The sequence below is a fragment of the Musa acuminata genome, chromosome BXJ1-2 (assembly GCF_036884655.1).
Source record: "Musa acuminata AAA Group cultivar baxijiao chromosome BXJ1-2, Cavendish_Baxijiao_AAA, whole genome shotgun sequence".
Lineage (NCBI taxonomy): Eukaryota > Viridiplantae > Streptophyta > Magnoliopsida > Zingiberales > Musaceae > Musa > Musa acuminata.
Genome location: NC_088328.1, coordinates 19,985,872 through 20,006,999, shown reverse-complemented (window position 1 = coordinate 20,006,999; position 21,128 = coordinate 19,985,872). Strand labels below are relative to the sequence as shown.

The 21,128-nt window shown below is 39.3% G+C and overlaps 3 protein-coding genes across 4 annotated transcripts; all 3 read left to right on the top strand.

Moving 5' to 3' along the window:
- Positions 1–409: 409 nt before the first annotated feature.
- On the top strand, positions 410–3,485 carry LOC103970572 (BTB/POZ domain-containing protein At3g22104-like). The gene is made up of 3 exons (XM_009384396.3): positions 410–1,012; positions 1,673–2,779; positions 2,878–3,485. The coding sequence occupies exons 1-3, from the start codon at positions 956–958 to the stop codon at positions 3,328–3,330; spliced, it is 1,617 nt and encodes a 538-aa protein (XP_009382671.2). The 5' UTR covers positions 410–955; the 3' UTR covers positions 3,331–3,485.
- Positions 3,486–8,436: 4,951 nt separating this feature from the next.
- On the top strand, positions 8,437–11,281 carry LOC135597288 (G-type lectin S-receptor-like serine/threonine-protein kinase At2g19130). The gene has a single exon (XM_065090049.1). It carries the CDS (start codon positions 8,674–8,676, stop codon positions 11,149–11,151), a length of 2,478 nt encoding a protein of 825 aa, XP_064946121.1. The 5' UTR covers positions 8,437–8,673; the 3' UTR covers positions 11,152–11,281.
- Positions 11,282–12,653: 1,372 nt separating this feature from the next.
- Positions 12,654–15,175, top strand: LOC103970554 (uncharacterized). Of its 2 annotated transcripts, none has more exons than XM_009384372.3 (5): positions 12,654–13,157; positions 13,536–13,599; positions 14,135–14,299; positions 14,472–14,534; positions 14,633–15,175. In XM_009384372.3, exons 1-5 carry the CDS (start codon positions 12,859–12,861, stop codon positions 14,885–14,887), a joined length of 846 nt encoding a protein of 281 aa, XP_009382647.2. In that variant the 5' UTR covers positions 12,654–12,858; the 3' UTR covers positions 14,888–15,175. The 2 variants fall into 2 exon arrangements, with proteins under 2 accessions (XP_009382647.2, XP_018677568.2); XM_018822023.2 differs by having other exon boundaries at positions 12,717–13,157; positions 14,472–14,537; positions 14,633–15,039.
- The last annotated feature ends 5,953 nt before the right edge of the window (positions 15,176–21,128 follow it).

Sequence of the window (21,128 nt, the reverse complement as noted above, 5' to 3'; positions counted from 1 at the left end):
CTTGATTAGCTTCCCCAAATTTAAAACATCATCAAACCTTATCAGATCTCACTCAAATAGAGTCACATGAAATATATCACATGTTCATTGGCCGGCAGAAGGTTTATTTATATCAACGCATCAGGCCATAAGGAATGAGCTGCATTGGTAAACCAAGTCCTATTTGGGTCCATTAGGCAATGTCATATAGAGTCGTCACATGAAATAGACACAGAGGATACGTAATTGGGCTGATCTGAACGAGTAAAGATTGCATCCACCCGTCCCTGTCACTCATTCCTCGCTCTCCGTCTGCTGGTAGAACAGTCAACAGAAGTAAGGGCAGTTTGGGCACATAAAGATTGGATGGAGAGGAGAAGCTTAGGCACTTTAAAGATGGGAAGATGCACTGTTTTGTTTGTATGTTGTTTGTTGGAGAACTTGTGATGAGCAGTGAGGTTGAGGTGTTACGCTGAAAGAGGGAGAGAAGGAGAGCGAAAAGAAAGACACCTTGTGCACAAGGCTTTGGGCATGAAGAGGGAAGAGCATCAGTAAGCAGCATTGTGACACTGGGAGACCCAACAGAGATGTCAGGAGACTCTGCTTTGGCGCTTCATCTACTTCTATCCCGTCTCCCCCACTTTCCTCTGTGTCTCCTGGGCCTCGGTGACTCGGCGATGTGACTCCTATCCCTCTTTTCTCTTCTTTTCCTTCTCTCGTCGATTGACCAGCCGAGGAACTCACGCTGCCTCCCTTTGTCCTGTATTCACCTTAAGATATTATTCCGTGTGTTCCTTTTTTTTGCCTTCCACCTCCTTTCCCATCTTCATCATTGTAGTCCTTTCCTTGTGGTGCTTTTTGGCGAACTTTCTTGTCATACTTACTGCTCACTCGTTGGATTTCTTGAAGCGTTCCGAAGCCCTTCTTTTTCCTTTGTTAAAGCCTGTTGGTGGTGATTCTGCTGCGAGTTGCTGCGATGACTTGCGATCTTGAAGTAGACGTCAATGGGGAAGAGATCTTCCTGGTTGATAAGGTAAGCCTTCTTTCCCAGTTCACAACGATCACCAAGAGGACTTCTTTGAATTGTAACTGAGGTCTTCTTTTTCTTGGAAGTGAGAGTTCAATTTTGATTCTTTGTCTGATTCGTTTTCTCCTCCTGCTTTTGCATTCGATGTTATCATTCTCCGGAAGGAACAATTTTTCCTCCTATATTTTTATTTTAATTTTTTGATCTGTTTTCAATGTTTAAAGCAAAACAGATTCCCTACTTTTGTTTTTTTTACCCCGTCTTCTAATTTTTGGATCCTTTTCTCTCTCATTTATGATGTCTTCATGTGAGTACTCAATGCTCTCATGTCGTCTTCATGCTCGGAGTTACTGTGGACGCTTAAGAGGGACCGATTCTGCTCTCTTGCTTCACTGTGCATATTGAATGCATGTACTAACAGCTCACCATCTTTGCCTCTTTCGAATAACGGTACTTCGGGAGGACTTTTCATTCTCCATTACTGCTGCCTTGTTTCTTCCACGAATTTAATGCTTTGGAACGTCGCCTCGAGAAGTTTTAGTTTCACCCATTCCTACTTTGTTGTGAGTTGTTCGCTTGCCATTTTGGTGTGCCACTGTTACCATCTCATAATTCACAGCATTATTAGCAGGCATTTGGTAGTCTGAGTCGATTGATTCTTTACAGGAAGTCCTCTCATCCTTCTGCGGAAGAGTGAGGAAGTTGATCGATCAAACATCCATCGCTTCAGCCACAAAACCCCTCAAAGTGGCATTCACGGACTTGCCTGGAGGAGCAGAGGCATTTGAGTTGATGACAAGGTTATGCTACAACAATGTCGCGACTCGGATGACTCCCCGCACCACCTGCCTTCTGCACTCTGTCGCTCACTTCATGGAAATGACTGATGGCGGCGTTTCTTCCTCGGTGAACCTGTTGAAGCTGATCCAGAAGTCTCTCGAGGGGATCCCTTACTGGTCATGGTCTGAGATCGTACGCGCCCTGAGACAATGCCAAGATTTGTTTCCGGTGGCGAGCACCTCGGGGTTGATGGATAGAATTCTGGAATCCCTGGCTGGTAGAATCACAGCAGCCAGCGATGTTAGTCCGGCAGTCTCCTCTCCTGAGAGCTCTGCGTTCCGGTTCTCGTTCGACACGAGAAGCACGATGAGCACCAAAAATTGCAATCACCGAGCTTGGTGGTTCGAAGATCTTGTGGTGCTGAACCCCGCCATGATCGAAAAGATCGTCAGGAGCATGGTTCTTCACAAAGTAGATCAAGTTTTGATCAGTAGGTTCCTTGCTCATTACCTGAAGAGTGCAGCGTCCAACGCCTCCTCGTCCGACAAGAAAGAGGCCGCTGAAACCATCATCAACCTGCTCCACTCTCTTGATGCAAGCTGTGTGTCCTGCAAGGGTTTGTTTGGTGTTCTTCGAATCTCCTCGTCCTTGAAGATCAGCAAGTGTTGCCAGAGCAAACTGGAGAGTATGATAGGCAACAAGTTCGATCAAGCGACGTTAGATAATTTGCTGGTTCCAGCTCCTTCAGGGACGAAGAGCCTCTATGATGTGAATCTAATCTTAAGGTTCTTGAAGTCCTTCCTCAGAATCGAGGGTCGTAAATCCATAACCCAGTTGAAGCAGGCAGGGAGCTTGATGGACTCGTACTTGGCGGAAGTTGCCCCAGATTCCTCTTTGAAGCCTTTAAAGTTCGTGGCACTCGCCACAGCTCTGCCCGACGAAGCAAGGGACTCCCATGATGCGATTTACGGTGCCATCGACATGTATCTCGAGGTATCCTTGGAATAATTCGTGAGGCAAAACCTTTATAGTGTCCAGTTGAATGATTTGTTTTAGCTGATTCTTCACTGCTGTGCTCATGGAATTCTCAGGTTCATACTCAATTATCGGGCGAGGAGAAGATGAAGATGTTTTGTGCAATAAACTACGAGAAGCTGTCGTCAGAATCCTGCAAACACCTTGCGAGCAACAGGAAGTTCCCCTCGAGAACGGCCATCCGAGCTCTCATTTCTCAGCAATCGAAGCTCAGGAGTCTGCTCAAGGAGGTAAACCAATTGAAGAAGCACAGCGGTGCTCTGCCTAAGGCAAATCCGAGCAAGGAGAATAGATTTAGTGATGATGAGCAGATCATTCTTTACGCGAAGAAGGTGGACTTGTCGACGGAGAACGAGAAGCTCAAGTCCCAGCTGCAAGGAATGCAGTGGAAGGTGATGGAATTGGAAAGGATCTGCAGGAAGATGCAAGCACAAATGGCAAGGGCCACGAAGAAGAACAGAACGATGAGTCCAAGCAATGCCAGATCGCTGCCCAGGCTGTGCTCATGATCTCACACGGATTCATCGATCCCACATACTTTTTGTACATATTATTACTGACGAGTGGGTCTCACCAGAATCTGAGATTTTGCTTTTGTTCCTTCCTGTAAAGCTGATGGAGAACAGTAGCTTTAGCAGATGAAAATGAGAGGCGGTTGGATTGATGTGTTTTTGAGCATTGAGATGTCTATTTGTGCAGCTAATGCCCTGTTCTCCTCCTCCTCTTTAATCATTATTGTCCATAGTACTTGCACCTTTTATGAAGCCTCATGGGAAGACTTGTCTGTCATCTGTGTCTGCTTGCACTGCCTGGAACAGCTTCTGGGCAGGACATGAATAATAGAAACGCTGCATGATGCTTCTCATATGCAAATAACAAGCAAAAGTACTTCCCCTCGAATGATGGAGAATCAATCAGTGAAAATTATAAAGGAGGCTGACATACATATATGATTATGACACCATCTTCACCTTGTAATCCACTTCGGATGCAAAGAATATATGCATAACAAGTCTTGAAGTCTTGACTTTTCCTTTTGCAGCAGCCATAACACCTCCTCTGAGGTCCATGTTATTGTATTCGACATGGCACACGACATTAATGGTGAAGCCATTAATGCCCAAAGGAGGTATCATCTCACGGTGCCCCAGGCGAGGAACGCGGCAGAGGACGCTCTGAGGTTGTGGGACACCCAACACGCAGCACTGTCACTGCATTTAGGGTGGAGGGATGTGCACGCCATTGTACAGTAGAGTGAGGGCAAATGGAAGCAGACATTGGGCGTGTGACTACGAGACAGGCCAAGTTTTATTCTTCCTCCGGAGAAGCTTCTTCGGATGCTCTCTCCTTGCGTGTAGCTCTCCGCAGAAGCAACAAAAGACTCAGCTAATGTCCATGCATTTACTCCAAAAGCCATATGAATAATCAAGACAAACATACTGCTCATGTCATTCTGTTCATATATTAGCCTTGATGCGTTCACCTCTGTTTTCCTCCATGGTTCCTCTGTGAATCCAAATCATATCAGGGCGACGATAGATGATGATCTACCTGCAATGAGAACATTCAAGTTGACACCGAATTAACCCTCTCACATGCAGTGTTCGATGTTCTGCTGGAAGAAGTGGGATTTTGTAGGCGACTCGGAGCTTGAAAGTGAAAACACACTCTATATTAATTGTGCTCTGTTCTTTCTCTCTCTCTCTCTCTCCCTTTTTCTTTTGAGTGAGAAACCCAACTAATAAAATTTCACTTTCCTCTTAGTTTATGACATAATCACTTTTTATTGTTCTGTTCTTATACCATACAAAATTCAAATAACACAAGTATTTTCATCAAATCATCTCATGCAACATTTTATTCTCCAGGCATAAGATTTTTCATCATCAAAAAGCTTCAATTTTCACGAAGAACACTTAATTTACGGGATAGAAAAGAAAAAAGAGAATGGAGGATAACCAAAGAAAGGGACTTGAGAAAAGAGATGACAACACGAGGATCCATTACTGATTCCATCAAGAACAGGACAAGAAACCAATGTACCTAATCGGTAAGAAAACTAATGAAGTGTGGACATCGTTCCCACCCTGCACTCAACATCTGACCTTTCGAAACCTAAAAGCGGAGGAATCATTCAGTACACGCTACCCATACCATATTTTAATTCTTTGGTCCACAGGGACCCCATGATTAGGATAACAACAACATGGTCAGACACCTCTGACGTTGCTTCTCTTTTTGATCTGTGATTTGGGTTGAACTCACTGCTTGGTTTGACTCACCTCATAGTTTATAGACCAGTAGTTGAAAGCTCTCTGCCCAGCTTCTAAAGTAATAGAATTTGGTTGCATTGAAGTGAGATCTGCTCGATTCTTCTATGCTTGTGCGGAGCAGTGATGGAGAATGCATGAGAACCATGTTCTTTGAATCCAGTTATCAACATGGCCACACGAGCAAGAAGGTTTCTATGTGTGGTCATTCGAATCCAAAGCGATACATATCAAAGAAAGAGAACAGACGATGACCACATTGAACGAAGCATGGTGATCGAAGAACACGCAAACAAAGTGGAGATTGCTTGACATGCACTTGTGTTCTAAGAGCACGACAACCAGAAGCCAATTGAGTTCCTACGCAAACCGTTCTATAGATAGATAGGTATTCAAATTTATTATAGATGATTGGAATGCCAAAAAAACAGAGGTAGAACACATCGGTGTGATGTAGTCGATGAATGGAAATGCGAGCAGCAGCATCTGTGTCATATAAACAACGATTAAGACAGCGTCGCTTGGAAGGGGAGCAAAAGACGTGACATGGGGTCTGATGAGGGAAGAGGTTAACCGAGTTATGGGCACAGCCTGCGTGGAGATTCGGAAACGCAGAGATGACGTGACGAGCACAGCAACATCGTCCTCGTGTCTCCCGCCACCTCCATACCCATACTCACCTCCGAATCAAGCAACGCAGGCAGCATTTATTGTTCTTCTTCATCTTCGTCTTCTTCCTTAGTTTATGGTTTCTCTGTACGTGTTGTCTAAGATTGGAATCGTCTTCATCTCCGCTCTGCATCTCCTCGGTGTCAATGCGACGCCGGTTGGTGGACTTTTGCACCTCCGCTCACTGCGCTCGAGACAGTGGGCGATGGGGGAGATGCTATTTGATTAATCATGGTTTTTGATGAGAGAATGTTTGAATCGATTATTATAAGCGTTTGGAATCTTGCTGTGGATTTAATTACTTCACGGTTTCTCCGATGGATGGGATTCGTCGATTGATTTGAACTCCCTATGAGTTAGTTCATGGATTCCAAATTTGACTTACGGTTGAATATAATTTTCATTTTTATGGCAAGTTTTGAGTTTATGAACGAATTTTTCTTGTTAATATATACATTAATGATCGATTGATTGGGAATATCCTCGTTGAACTTGAAATGTGTTGTTACGTATGTAATGATTTAAGTTGTAGACCCAAAAATGGTCAATATGATTGAGATTAATGATGGAAATATAAGAGATCTGTCACCTAAAACATTAGAACAGCCCAAATATTTGAAGCCTAATTTTGTCATTGTTGGGCCCAAAGAACCAACAGTTGGTCAGTCTGCTAAGTTTAAGATTCTTTAACGAGAAATCCAACGGTTGATTTTGCAAACCGATTTTTATCGGAATAGAACTAAATTTTTAAGAGTCGTATAAAGATGGGAATGCATTAAAAAATTATTAAATCAAGCTTATTATAACAATAATAATTAATATACTAAATGAAAAATAATAATTTCACCTATTGCAATTGTGACATCGCGATTAGACCAATAACGACAAAACTAAGATTAACTTATAAGAGAGGCTAATTATATATTAGAATCAAGATATAATTTAATCTTATTTCAATAAAATTATTTTTTAATTATATAAAATTATTTTTTTAATATTATATAGGGATTTTAATATTTCACGTTTTATAAATATAGAGATTCTAGTATAACTTATGAAAGTATAGAGATCGAAATATTAAAATTAGCTAATTACATGAAATAATATTATATAATTAACCCTTATAAAAGTTTGATAAATATATTATTATTAATTTTAGTTTAAGTATTTTGATTAGTGGTTTAGAACAAATGAAGTTAATAGGATAGTTAGCCTATGATGTTTAGATCATGATATTTGACATCAAAATTAATCTAATATTTAAACAAGTAGGAAAGGACTATTCGTTGATGAAATCAAAAGATTCATCATGACATAGAGCCGTACTATGTATATTTTAACTAATGATTTAGGTCAAATGAAGTTAATGGATCAATTAGTCTATTAAACTTGAATCGGAACGACAACAAGATCAAGTTTAATTTAATTTATCACTTTATAATTATTAATTACAATGGACTCGAGTCTAACAATAAGAGAACTTTATTTATGTAACTCTTTCATACTCCATTGGATGTAATAATTGACTCTTTAATCTTCTTAAATTTTAATTATTGATTTAAAAAAATTTAAATTTAAATTAATACTAATTTATTCATCATATTTTTTTATAAATTAATTTAAATATTTATCTGTTAGATGTCGAGCATTTGTTAGATCACCCAATTAAGATGCATTTGCGTTTGAATATTCAACCACGATCTCATCAAAATGATTGAAACTTTAATCATGTCATATTAAATGGAATATTAGTTTCGCTCAATGCGATTCACTATGTTTAGAACGTACTTAAAAGTCAATGCTTAGTCAAATTGAACCGTTCAATTAGTGTATTTTCTTCGTTCTTTCGTGACATATAAATTATTACGACTCACTTGGGTTGTAAGAGAATTCCTAATCTCAGCTTCATTAGAATTTTCTTACGTTGATGCCCAGCAGTAATCAAATGATCAGTTGTTCATTAGAAACCACATAAAATTCACACCTTTCTCAGCTTTATTTTTGTCCCTGTATGAAACAAGAGACTATATTTATATTTAAACGTAATAATTACAATTTCACAAATCTTCTAAATCATCATATGTGAGACATATTTTCCCATAAAATTAAGCTAATTATAAAAGCCTATCAAAAAATTAGCAATTGAAATAAATTATTATTTTATTTAAAATTCTCATATTTGATCGAGTATTCAACATCTTCTTAATTTTATTTACATTTTTATATAAATAGTTAAAATCAAATTGGACTGATTCACACATCGTGATCGTGAGTGAGACTGACTCGACGTGTCTCGACTTACGACGGTAGTCATGGTATAGATATAACGATGCTAAGGTGAACACACGTTGATGTCTGATTAGATTAGCTGCGTGTATTGGACCAGATGCTCTGCTTGCTAAATTCGGCCACATCACTCCATCTGACGCGGCTGACACGTTCACCACAGAACGTGTCAGTCCAACGCATTCGGCGTCAAAGAATTCACACTGGGGAAAGCGTTACGTGAAGCTCACAGCTTCTTCTATTCAATTTGATCATCTGCTACTGTGTTCCTGGGAATCCAACGCACGCAACATGAGACGACGAGATCCACCCTCTTCGTCTTCTAGATCTCATCGTTGCAACCAAAAAGTCATGCGGTTATACTATCGTCTCCTTCGATGTGTTTTCCTTATTCAGTCCGGAGAAAGTCTTCTCACACATTGGAATTTAGACCAATTCCACCTTCAATACCAAATATCTTAGGTTCTTCCAATCTCATATTCATTTTGATCATTATTTTTCTATTAACATGCATGCTGGTTTTCCATCAGAGAATTGGTTTATGAGCTTTCGAGATGGTGTTCTTGTGAGCTGATATCACAAGGATCCTCCACATCTTCTTTCTGATCCTGTTCATTCCAAAGCTTCATGGCTCTTTCAAGAGCTGCGTGCCCCTCTCCCCTTCCCCTATCGTTTCTCCTCTTCCTCCTCCTCACCTTCTTTGCACTCCACCATGCCCCTCTCTCCTCTGCGGCTGACACCATCTCTGCCAACAATTCTCTATCGGGGAGCCAAACCATCACATCCGCAAGTGGCACCTTTGTGCTGGGCTTCTTCAAGCCAGGTAACTCCTCCGGTAACTATTATGTCGGCATCTGGTACAGCATCTCCAATGTCACCCGGGTTTGGGTAGCCAACAGAGAAAACCCAGTTGCAGACCCAAGCAAGTCAGAGCTCAGAATCTCCGATGATGGCAACCTGGTCCTACTCGATCAGTCCGAAGCCATCATATGGACCACTAATACCAGCGTGTCCTCCAACTCCACCGTTGCTGTGATCCTTGATTCTGGTAATCTCCAGCTGAGAGATGCGTCCAATGAATCCGACGTCTTCTGGCAGAGCTTTGATCACCCCACAGACACTTGGTTGCCTGGAGGCAAACTTGGGTTGAACAAGGTGACCAACCAAACCCAACACCTCACGGCCTGGAAGAACTCTGCTGACCCTGCTCCAGGAATTTTCTCACTCGAGCTAGATCCAAATGGAACCAGCCAGTACTTCACGTTATGGAACATGACCACAAGGTACTGGACAAGTGGGATTTGGAATGATAAGATCTTTAGCAATGTTCCTGAGATGACATCGAACTATATTTATGACTTCCAATATGTCTCCGATGAAAAGGAGAACTACTTCACATACACCGTCAATGATGACAAAATCATAACCAGATTTGTCATGGATGTATCCGGCCAGATCAAGCAGTCTACATGGTTGTTCAGTACACAATCGTGGCTCTACTTCTGGTCTCAGCCGAGACAGCAATGCCAGGTGTATGCTCTATGTGGAGCTTTCGGCCGCTGCAACGAGATCATCACGCCTTTCTGCAACTGCGTCACAGGCTTCAGTCCCAAGTCTCAAAGCGATTGGAATTTGGGTGATCAAAGCGGGGGGTGTGTGAGGGACACTCCACTGGCATGTCAAAGCAGCTCACCCAATTCAGAGAAAGACAAGTTCCTTAAGATGACAAACATGAGGTTACCTGTGAACTCGCAGAATCTGTCCGGCGTCGGGAGTGAAGAAGCTTGTGAGGTGGGTTGCTTGAGCGACTGTTCTTGCACTGCTTATTCCTACAATAGCAGTGGCTGCTCCGTGTGGTACGGGGATTTGATGCATCTGCAAGAACAATTCAACGGGTCAGATGCAAGCATCCTTTACCTTCGTTTGGCTGCGTCAGAGTTGCCGAGTTCCAGCAGCAGTAAAGGAACCATAACCTGGATCGCTGTTGGCGTCACGGTGGCCGTCTTAGCTTGTGTGGCCATCGTATGGTTCATAACATGGAGGCGCCGAAGCAGACGAATGACCCGCGTATCAAAGGCCGTGGGGGGTGCGCTGGTGCCCTTTAGGTACGGTGAGCTGCAGCATGCCACGAAGAACTTCTCACACAAGCTTGGTGAAGGAGGTTTCGGGTCGGTGTTTAAAGGGTGGCTACCTGACTCGACCGTCATCGCCGTGAAGAAGCTCGAAGGCCTTCGACAGGGAGAGAAGCAGTTCCGAACGGAGGTCAGCACCATCGGCACAATCCAGCATGTAAACCTGGTTCGTCTCCTTGGTTTTTGCTCCGAAGGAGACAAGAAGCTGCTGGTTTACGAGTTCATGCCAAAAGGCTCCTTAGACACTCTGCTCTTCAAGCCCACTCCAACGGCTTTGGATTGGAAGACAAGATACCAAATTGCCGTCGGAACCGCGAGAGGATTAGCTTACCTCCATGAGCAATGCAGAGACTGCATCATACATTGTGACATAAAGCCAGAGAACATATTGTTGGACGAATCGTTCGTCCCCAAAGTGGCCGACTTCGGTTTAGCGAAGCTTGTGGGACGAGACTTCAGCCGAGTTCTGACTACGATGAGAGGAACGAGAGGCTATCTTGCGCCCGAATGGATTGCCGGAGTAGCGATCACGGCCAAAGCAGACGTTTATAGCTATGGAATGATGCTGTTAGAAATTATATCAGGCAGGAGGAACTTGACGGGACCTGAGGAAGGAAGGCATGGTTTCTTCCCTGCATTGGTGGCCGGAAAACTTGTCGACGGGGAAGTTGAAAGCTTGCTAGATTACGGGTTGGGGGGCGAAGCCGAGTCGGAGGAGGTCGAAAGAGCTTGCAGACTTGCTTGTTGGTGCATTCAGAATGACGAGATATCCAGGCCAACAATGGGGCAGGTCGTTCAAGTTCTGGAGGGATTACTGGAAGTTAACGTGCCTCCTATTCCAAGATCACTTCAACTTCTTGCAGACGAAACGCCGGATCACAACATCAATTTCTTCTTCGACACCCAGACCAGGAGTGCCACATCCAATAGCTCCCAGGCCAAAAGCACTACCTCAAACAGTTCTGGTGCGTGAAGATATGAAATTTCTGTATGTCATTTAGATTATCTTAGTTATCGAGTTTGTGTACTTGCACATGAGGATTGTATCTCTGATGTAACATATCTCAATAATTACACAAATAAATATCTTCATTTGCGAGATCTATCATTTACATTAAATAACTCAGATACTCGATGGACACGTATATTATATCCAACTGTAATCGTCGCACGACGATGCTGGCACGCCTGCGACCATTCGTTCCGCTCATCATCGTGGACCGGTATATCTAATTCGCGTGGCACCACCGATCACAGCTGTCGATGACGTAATGATACGGATATGAACCACCAAAGAGAGGTTTGGATCTCATACAAAATAGCTTCTATCTCATTACAGTACAACGGCAGAGATCAGATGTGTTGGCGAATTGACCGTAGGATGTAGGCATAGTACATTTACAGATGGAAGCCACGATGGAGCGGATCTTCGCCTCTTAATTCGGCCGCCTTTCAAAGTGAACCAAATAAAAGCTACAGTGGTTGGGGCCGATGTGGGCCACACACGCAATTTACGCGCCACGCCGACAACTAAACGCCGACGCCCACTTATTTCCCTCCTGTCTCACGCGGAAACACATTAGTAAGCCAATACACTGCATATGATAATGGCCATGAAGATTAGCTCAAATTACCGTTTCACCCCTGATTTATATACCTACACCAGTAGAATGTTTTGGCTTTTTGCGGTTCCGCAATATCCGCCCAAATTTAAGTGTATTAAATATCTAATCAGATTAGCCAAAAAAAAAAATGAAGAATCTCTCTCTCTCTCTCTCTCTCTCTCTCTCTCTCTCTCTGCATCATACAGAAACAAGAGATACAACTCAGCTAATGGATTGCCAACCCAAACCCTATCAGGTTTGATAACTCTGGCAAACCTAGCATCATGTCATTACTTAGCATCAATTTGAATGTCCGATCAACCAGAGAACCTTAGATAGTTGACATGACACCATTAACCATAGCACTTGACGATTCAATTGACTCTCGAATAATACTTTATTAGTTTTTATTTATTTCTATTTAATCCCTTAAGCTTTATTCAATATAACTATCAATTTTAACTTTTTGATACTAACTAAAGCATAGAAAAGACCTTCTTATTGAGTATTATAATATTTTCTGTCGAATCTGATCATTTTTCAACATCAAACTTGTGGCTCTGATTAGAACCGATATTGACACTAAATCTCTAATATTTTGGATAATCAAAATAGATGATAACAAATGTCAAAAAGGATAAATGACTGCTTTGATATTATTTTTTTAATCTTATATGTAAATCATAAGATGTTAGAAATATATATATCCATTTCACAAAAATCTAATACCATATATACCACTACTAAATATGGCATGAGTTTATTAAAAATGGAATGTATTTTCTAAAAAGTTTCCTACTTATCCATTTGTCAATATCCAAAATTTCTACTGACAGATATGTGAATAGACGATCAGAATCTGCCAATTGGATTCGTTTCAAATGAAACCGTTCAATCAACCGACGAAATATAATAATAGTGTCTCCGTCTGGTGCCTCCAATGGTGGTTGCTTTTGCTCGGTGGACGAAGGGGGAGAGGCAGTAGAGTTGCGTGGCGGAGGAGGAGAAGGGAAGGATATAAGATCGCGAGGAAGCCGCTTCCTTTATCATTGGATCCATAGGGAGAAGAGAAAGATATGGGTTCCTTGGGGGCGATGCCGGTGGCGGAGGTGAAGAAGGTACCGGCGGCGGGGACGCAGGAGGAGGAGGAGGCCGTGGGTGGAGAGGTGGCTGCGGTGCTGGACTTCGACATGCTGTGCGCCACCGTGGCGCTGCAGACGCAGGGGATGTCCGTGGGAAGGAGCCGCCGGATAGAGGCGGTGGCGGAGGAGGGGGACGAAGATGAGGGGATGGAGTTCGGTGGCGTGCAGCGGATGTGGGAGGGCGACGTCACGGATTGCTTCGATGACCGGCGCATCGCCATTGAAGCCGCATGGTGAGCTCGTCTTCTTCAATCGTGCCTCGTGTTCCTTTCTTGAAAGACATGTTCGTTCGTTCGTTGCAAAGAGAGGTCTTTTGATATGCATTTTAAATTGTAGTTTAAGATAAGGAAAAATTTGTAATTTATGCTTCCTTTGGTTTCTTATGATTCGTCGTAAACTGTTGAATTCGTTGTTTCATATCATGTATGATATTGGTTCTTATTTCTATTGGAAATTTGCAGTATGCTACTCTGTCCCCCCTTTTCTCTGTTTATGATTATATCACTATGCATTAGTCCCATGAAAAACATGGCAATATAATGTGCTATCGATACGGATTTTAATATTATGGTGGTTCATTACGATGTGCTGAACCCCAATTTGTTCTGCAGTTGCCCATGCTATAGATTTGGGATGAACATGCGAAGGGCCAACCTAGGGTCTTGCTTTCTTCAGGTGAGGCTTCCTTCTTGCTTTGCTTCATGTTCTGTATCATCTGCACCAAAAAAATCATTTTGTTTCATGTGTATCACTAGAGATGAAATAGTGTTGTTTTTGTGTTTTTAAGCTGTAGTATATTGTTTGATTAAATTTTGGCAATAAAGCTGTAGTAACGATCCTGCAGATTTCGAAGTTAATCCTGCTAGGAAATTAAATAGTTTTCCTTACTGAACCTACAGAGGTGTTCCTGAGCAAAAACTTTTGAACCTATGCCATCAAAATTTACCTGAGTGCATTTGGTTTGTTAGGGAAACAATTGTTGTGTATCTTCACAGGCATACTTATGTGTGCTTACAGATGTTTATAATTCTTTTAGGAACATATAGAGTTTGTTTTCTTCTTCCATACTCAAATCATATGGAATAGAATTATTCATCATAGTTAGTTCAAAGTAGTACAAAATTTTTTATTGCTTATGGTGTTGTGTTGATGCTTAAATTTCTTTCACCTATTTCTGTTCTGATTTGAGAATGGCTTTCTTTTGGTACAGGCAACAGTACATTCTATCTTTATAGTTGCTGCCTTGTTCAGTTTCATTGCCTTTGGTATTACGAACCGGCATTGCTTCTTGTACATGGCAATTGCTTCTACCATCTCATCCGGGTTGTATTTGGGTCATTTTCGTACTAGATTAAAGAAGCAGTTTAATATAAGAGTAAGCATCTCTTTTCTATTTATCATTGTTGTCTATTTTCTATTGCTATATTCCATTTATCATAACCAGTTGTACTTCTCATTGCTATATTAATGGCCCATTTGCATGGCATATATAAATTTTGGATGCTCATATTCCTGGATTGTTCTAACATTGGTTTCTTTGTCGGCAGGGAAGTCACAGTCTCCTGGATTGTATTAATCATCTCATTTGCCCTTGTTGCACATTATGCCAGGTCGTCATTATAAGATCCTACTAAGAGTTCTATTAGACTCTTGGAAGATTTTCTCTAAGGTTTTCTTATAAAATTCTCTTTTTCATTGGAATGATCAGGAATCGCGGACGTTGGAAATGAACAATGTCCAGGATGGCGTATGGCACGGTCGGGGTGACACAATATGCCTAGCTACTGGTGGTGAAGGAAGCAAGGCCTTCACAGCTCTCCACAAGCCTCCTTTGTTTGCAACCAGAATTCCAGATCTTTGTAGCATGGAAAGAGCATCAAATGGTAGTGAGCACTCTTGGAATGCAGACACGAGCCATTCCAAGTCTCTAGTCCTATCGGATCAATTAGGACAGCATAATTGAAGTCATGGTAATAGATCAGTGTTTGGCTTGGGAAGGAAGTCGCAGATAGATGACTGTGATATCGAAAATTTTCATGATCCATCTCTGGTGCCCTGTGCAGCTCAATCGTGTATATGGAAGAGATCGAATGAATTTGGAAGGGCACAATCACCCTGTCAATGCAATTCCATTCAATTATGAAAAGCTAGATTTACTGTAAAAAATAGAATGATATTGAATTAGGGAATTTGTGATCAAAGAAGTATTTGTAAATATGCAATAAGATTCTCGTCTAAAAGCCTTTCACAATCCTGCATTCTGTCTTGCTGCTGCTTATTTTCTGGAATTTGCTAAATGGCACAGTTTCCATCTTGTAAATTTCCTTCCATTAAAACAGTTAAGCTGAGTCACAGATAGATGTCTCCTTTTATGACACCTTCAAATTGTTGTGGTAAAGGAGATAGATATTGTCACAGGGAGAGGGCTTGGAAGAAAAAAGTTTTATTTTCAGATTAAATATGGATATTTTATTGAGAAAAGCTTCCATTATTGATTTTTTACCGGATGACATCCCCCTATTCGTTTTTTTTCTAGGGGCATTTTTTTAATAAATGATAAAAAAAAGCTTATGAACCAAACTTGATTGAAATAGAGGAATTTTTGGATAAGTTTTGTTATGTCTAGTTTAATTCAATTTCAAGTATAACTAGGTCAACTTTTACTAAACCAACCCAAACCTTCATAGAACAATTAGAATATGATTCTTACATGATTAATATTATTTTAATTTTTAATAAATTTATAATAATTAATTATCAAAATTTAAGATTTTTTAATCGGTATTGTGGTCGAGTATATTTTAGTTCAGTTTAGATTATAATTAACTTTCATCGAACTAACCCAAACTTTTCTGAAACTACAATAACATGGTTCTATGTTTAAAATTTTTTCTATGTTTAAAATTTTATGATAATTAAGTATTAAAATTATTATTTTTTTTTGTAGATATCCCATAATCGAGTGTAACTTTGTTAAATTTAGAGTGTAACTTGTTTAACTTCTACTCAACTAACTCAGACGTCCACCAAACAACTTGGTCATAATTCTAAGAGGATTAATATCACTTTTTTATTTTTATAAAATTTTATGATAATTAATTATCGAAATTAAAGATTTTTTGAATAAGTTTTGTGATGGAGGATAATTTAGTTTAATTTCGAGTGTAACTTGATCAACTTCCACTAAACTAATCTAAATTTTTACAGAATTATTATGATATGATTTTAAGATAATTAATATTATTTTTTATTTTTTTTAAATATATTAATTAATTATTAAAATTTAGGACTTTTTATATCATAATCGAGATCAAGTGTTATTAAATCTTATATTTTAATAATAAAATTAATTGATGAATTTATGGACTAATATACTTTTGAGATAAGTAGCGCAAGAAATACATTGATCAAAATCTCGAACCATCAAGGGCAAATTGTCGAAGCAAGAGAATCATTGTATCGAAAAAAGTATAATGTTGGAAATTGGATGTTGAGCCGAAGGATTGATCGACATGCTAAAAAATGGACTATATGCTATAAGTTCGAGCATCATACCAGAAAGATCGGGTATTGCATTAAAAGATCGGGTGTCATGAGAAAGTTGAAATACTGATAGATCGAGCGATATGCTAAAGGAAAGAACGATGCACCAAATGTTCTGACAAAGTACCAAAAGATCGACGATATATTGAAATAGTGTATAGTGTTCTAAAAGCTTCATAATTGTGCCGGATATGTAGTTGAATTGTTAAAGTTGAATTGTTAAAGTCTTGATCGGGGTTCTAGGTCAAATTGTATTGGTATCGGGTCGAAACTATACCAACTTATCTAGAAAGCCAATGGTCTTAGACCCAAGCTGAATTGGGCCCGTCAGAAGGCCAAAATAGTGGCCTTGAGTAGGCTTGGGCAATAGTACCGTTAGGTCCAAGCGGTGGTATCACCTGAGTTAGTCGATAAGAATAAATAGTGTTTGTTAGCATTGCTGATGGTGGTACTGCCAAAGGTGGCGATGGTACTATTCAAAATTCATAATTTACGATGTGTTAAAATTATGCATGATGAGTTAAAGTAATGATAGTTTAAAAAAAAATTACTCAAATGCATAAATCGACAATCTTTTTATCACATGAATCATAATTTCTTCACTTGATGACTCGATATTTCTCATGTATGAACCAAGTTCTCCTCTCTTCTTGTCGTTTACTAAAAAGGAGACTTTTTTTTATGAATCATGATTTTTCTTGTGAATTATAACTTAAAATTTTTTAATATATGAATCAAGATCATGACAACTTAAAATTTTTTTATACATGAATTGAGATCTTTTATTCTCCTATATTCCTTTTTACTATTTACCAAAGAAAATATCTTTTTTAGAATTCATAACTTAAGATTTCTCTTATTATTTGGTCTCCTAAGATTTTTTATTTTTTAAATAAAAAAGAAGATTAAAATGAATCATGTATTTTGGTATTCACATGATCTTTTATATTATATCTTTCTTGACATGATTTTTATTATATATAATTATTTTATATTTATGGTTGTATACCTTATTTGATGCTTAGAGAATTGATGTAAAGGAAAATGAATTGCACCTTCATGTTATTCCCCTCGTTTTGTCAATGACAAAGAGGGAGAAAGAATTGCTGTACATATCAAAAGATAATCAAAATTTGTTAGCTTGCACAATTCAAAAAGCAAATCATGCTTGCTTACATATTGCAAAAAAAAAAGTAAACTAACTAGCTTGTATGTTCTAAAATGATGTAAAATTTGCTAGCTTGTATGTTCTAAAATGATGTAAATCTTGCATTCTTTTTCAAAGAACTTGCTAGCTTTAATATCAAAAAGAAAAGAAAACATGCTATCTTGTGTATCTTAAAAGATGAAGTTTTGCTAACTTTCATATCTAAAAAACTTATTAGTTTGCATGATGATATATGCAATGATGTTTTAAAAACTTGAAACTATATTTATAATACAATGATTTGAAATTATATCTCAAAAATTTGCTAGTTGTACTTCACCTTTTTGTTGATGACAAAGGGGAAGAAGTTATGATGAGATCATGCATTGAATGATGTGTTGAAATTTTAATATGCATGATTTTATGATGATATTTTGCTTGGATTCATAATTTATTTTTGAATTTATGTTTCTATCAATATGACATATTGATGGGAGAGTTTAGTTTAAACTCTATCATCAATTAGTTATCATTATGAAAAAGGGAGAGATTGTTGAATCTCAGATTTTGATGAGGAAATCAATTGATAGTTTATGATCCAATATATGTTTTGAGTGACGCAGGACTAGCTTCGATCATCAATATATAATTAAAGTAGGAAAAATCAAAAGTTGGGCTAGAATGAAATATGTCAGAAGATTGGATGTCAGACGAGAGGAAGGTCGACATATCAGCAGAAGACTTCGTACAATGAATTCGGGCATCAGACCAGAAGGATCAAACATTACGCTAAGGAGATCGGGTGTTGTGGAGGTTAACATACCGATTGGGCAATACGCTGCAAGAGAGGACGATGCATCAAAGGTTCGGACAAAGCGCCGAATGAACTAATTACATGCCAGATAACTTAGTATTCTTGCTTGTAATAATTTATCTTGATCGAAGTAGTTTAGAGGGCTAATTGAGTTGGTTTCGGATATAACCATGCCAACTCAATTAGGGGCCAATCGGGCCTATGTTGGGGCTATTTTTGACTAAGAGAAAGGCTCATTCAGCGACCCAAAAGTTGGGTCAAGCGGTGGTACTATCGGTCCAAGCGGTGGCACTATTAGAGGCTTAGTCTCCAAGACACAATCTCTGAGACTGTCAGGTGGTAATATTGTCGGACTGGGCGATGGTACCACCCAATGTCAAGCGATAGTATTGCCAGTTTGGGTGGTGGTACCGCCCAAACACAATCTCCCAAATTGTGTCAAGTAGTGGTACCAACCAGTGTTAATGTTGTAGGCGGTAGTACCGCCTAGCATAAGCGGTGGTACCATCAAGACTTGGGAAACCAAACCTTTTTTGTCTTCATTTTTGAAGCCATTTGGGTTCTATAAATACCCCAACTATTCCTACATAAAGATGCAAGAATTAAATAGAAATGGAAAATAATTCTAAGTTAAAAAGTGTTATAATCTCTCTAAGTTTAGTGAGTCTCTTCCTCCTAGAGTTAGAAGGTTTCTAAGGGAGGAGTGTAGTATAAAAGAAAGAGAGATATAAAAGTTCTCTCCCGAGCCTATGAAAAGGAGAAAGAGATGTAAAAGGATAGTTGATCTTCACCCGTTAAAAGAAGATCGGTCTGGAAATCGATAGCCTCGAGTGAAGAGGAAATGGGAGTAGATGTAGGTCACAATGATCGAACAACTATAAATTTAGTTTGTATTTACTTTATTGCTTTTCATTCATATTACAAACTAATTTATTTACTTTCACTATGCTTACATACATGTGTTTAAGTTAACATCTTGATATCGGTTTTCATAGTACGAAGTTTCAAACTGACATTTTTAATGTAAATACTAATTTGTCCGCCCCTCTTAGTGCCGACTTGATCCTAATAAGAATTACTTTTGATATCTAATATGTTAAAATATGATTAATATATTTAAGAAGGATATGATGCTTTTATTACTAGTCATAGGTGCTCTACAAGCCAATCACGTAAGTGATGACACGTGTGACTTGATACGCATGAATATTTAGTATTTAGTAATAATAATAATAATAATAATAATAATAATATTATTATTATTATTATTATTATATGATTAATATTAATATTATTATTATTTAGTATTTTATCATTTTATATTATCTATTGCATGAATATATTGTGATGTCTATAGATCTGTGCAATGAGAATTAGATCGTGATAGGATCACGATAATGAGACCGATTCACCTTTAAATATAGATCCTAAATAATCTCGGTCATAGGTTACTTGAGAGGGACATCGAGATAATCGGATAGACTAGTATACTATATACCCATCCATATGATAGATGCAACTGGTCTTATAGCTGCTCGTGTGGGGGTACTAAGGATATAGTGCAAGTGCTCATTGGAGAATAAATTCACTGATTGATCCGCTTACGGAATGCTGGATGGTTGATGATACCTTATTGTCAAACAATGATTCTGTCGTCCCAATGACATATCTGGTCCTTAGACTTGAGACACCAAGGATATCCTGTATGAGTACTCCACTCTTTGATACCAAAATTATAGGTCTAGAGGTTCCAAATCTAGCACACTTGGTCATTGGAAGTGATAGCTAATCTTTTGAGAGTTATTGAGTGTCGATAGAGGATCATACGCTCTCGATGTCATGAGAGAAATATCTCATGTGTTTTTGCTTAGACAAATCCTTAGCTAGAGTCATTCAGATTAAGAGAGAAAGAGTTCTTTGGGAGAATCCGATTGGAGTAAGACGCAAGCAGAAATTGTATGAGCTTGACAGTATCATGCCCGGTTTATGGTCTCTAGGATATTAGATAGATGAGAGACTATAGATATACGGTAATTTAAGACAGATAGGTCCAAAGGATTGGATTCCCTTATATCGTTTGGGGACTGCGGCGTAGTGTCTTAGTGCATCCGTAGTCGATGAGTCGAGTGAATTATTATGAAGATAATAATTCACTAAGCCAGAAGGAGTTTTGACACGTATGACTCACGACCAACTCGATATTGAGCCTAGAGGGTCACACACATATGGCAGGCGTCATGACGAGTAGAGGTTCGAATATAATATATCCGTTGGAACCCCTATCTTATTGGATATCCAATAAGCCCCTGAATTATTGGATCCTATAGATGAGATCCAATAAGAGCCAATGAGTGATTATTTGATATAGATCTACTAATCTAAGAGGCTTGGGTTGTTGGATGTAGATCCAATATCCAATAAGGTAGGATCCATTAGGGTTAAGTTGATATGGGGCCTCTATAAATATGAGGGAACCATACACCCATAGGCCAGAGGTTTTCTTGGTTGCCACCTCCTATTCTCCTCTCCATTCTCCTCCTCAGATAGTAGGTCTGAAGATTTGAGGACCGTCGTCGTAGCCTTGCTGCGTGGATCACCACTAGATAGGAGGACGCTTGACCTCCTTCATCCTCTCGTACAGATCTATAGCGATTCAAGGATATACGATCTTCCTAGGTAACACAACTATCTCATGCATGT

Coding starts and splice junctions, on each gene's coding strand:
- LOC103970572 (XM_009384396.3), top strand. CDS start 956: ATGACTTGCGATCTTGAAGTAGACGTCAATGGGGAAGAGATCTTCCTG. Junction 1,013..1,672: donor AGATCTTCCTGGTTGATAAG/GTAAGCCTTCTT, acceptor GATTCTTTACAG/GAAGTCCTCTCATCCTTCTG. Junction 2,780..2,877: donor CCATCGACATGTATCTCGAG/GTATCCTTGGAA, acceptor TGGAATTCTCAG/GTTCATACTCAATTATCGGG.
- LOC135597288 (XM_065090049.1), top strand. CDS start 8,674: ATGGCTCTTTCAAGAGCTGCGTGCCCCTCTCCCCTTCCCCTATCGTTT.
- LOC103970554 (XM_018822023.2), top strand. CDS start 12,859: ATGGGTTCCTTGGGGGCGATGCCGGTGGCGGAGGTGAAGAAGGTACCG. Junction 13,600..14,134: donor TAGGGTCTTGCTTTCTTCAG/GTGAGGCTTCCT, acceptor CTTTTGGTACAG/GCAACAGTACATTCTATCTT. Junction 14,538..14,632: donor GTTGCACATTATGCCAGGTC/GTCATTATAAGA, acceptor TGGAATGATCAG/GAATCGCGGACGTTGGAAAT.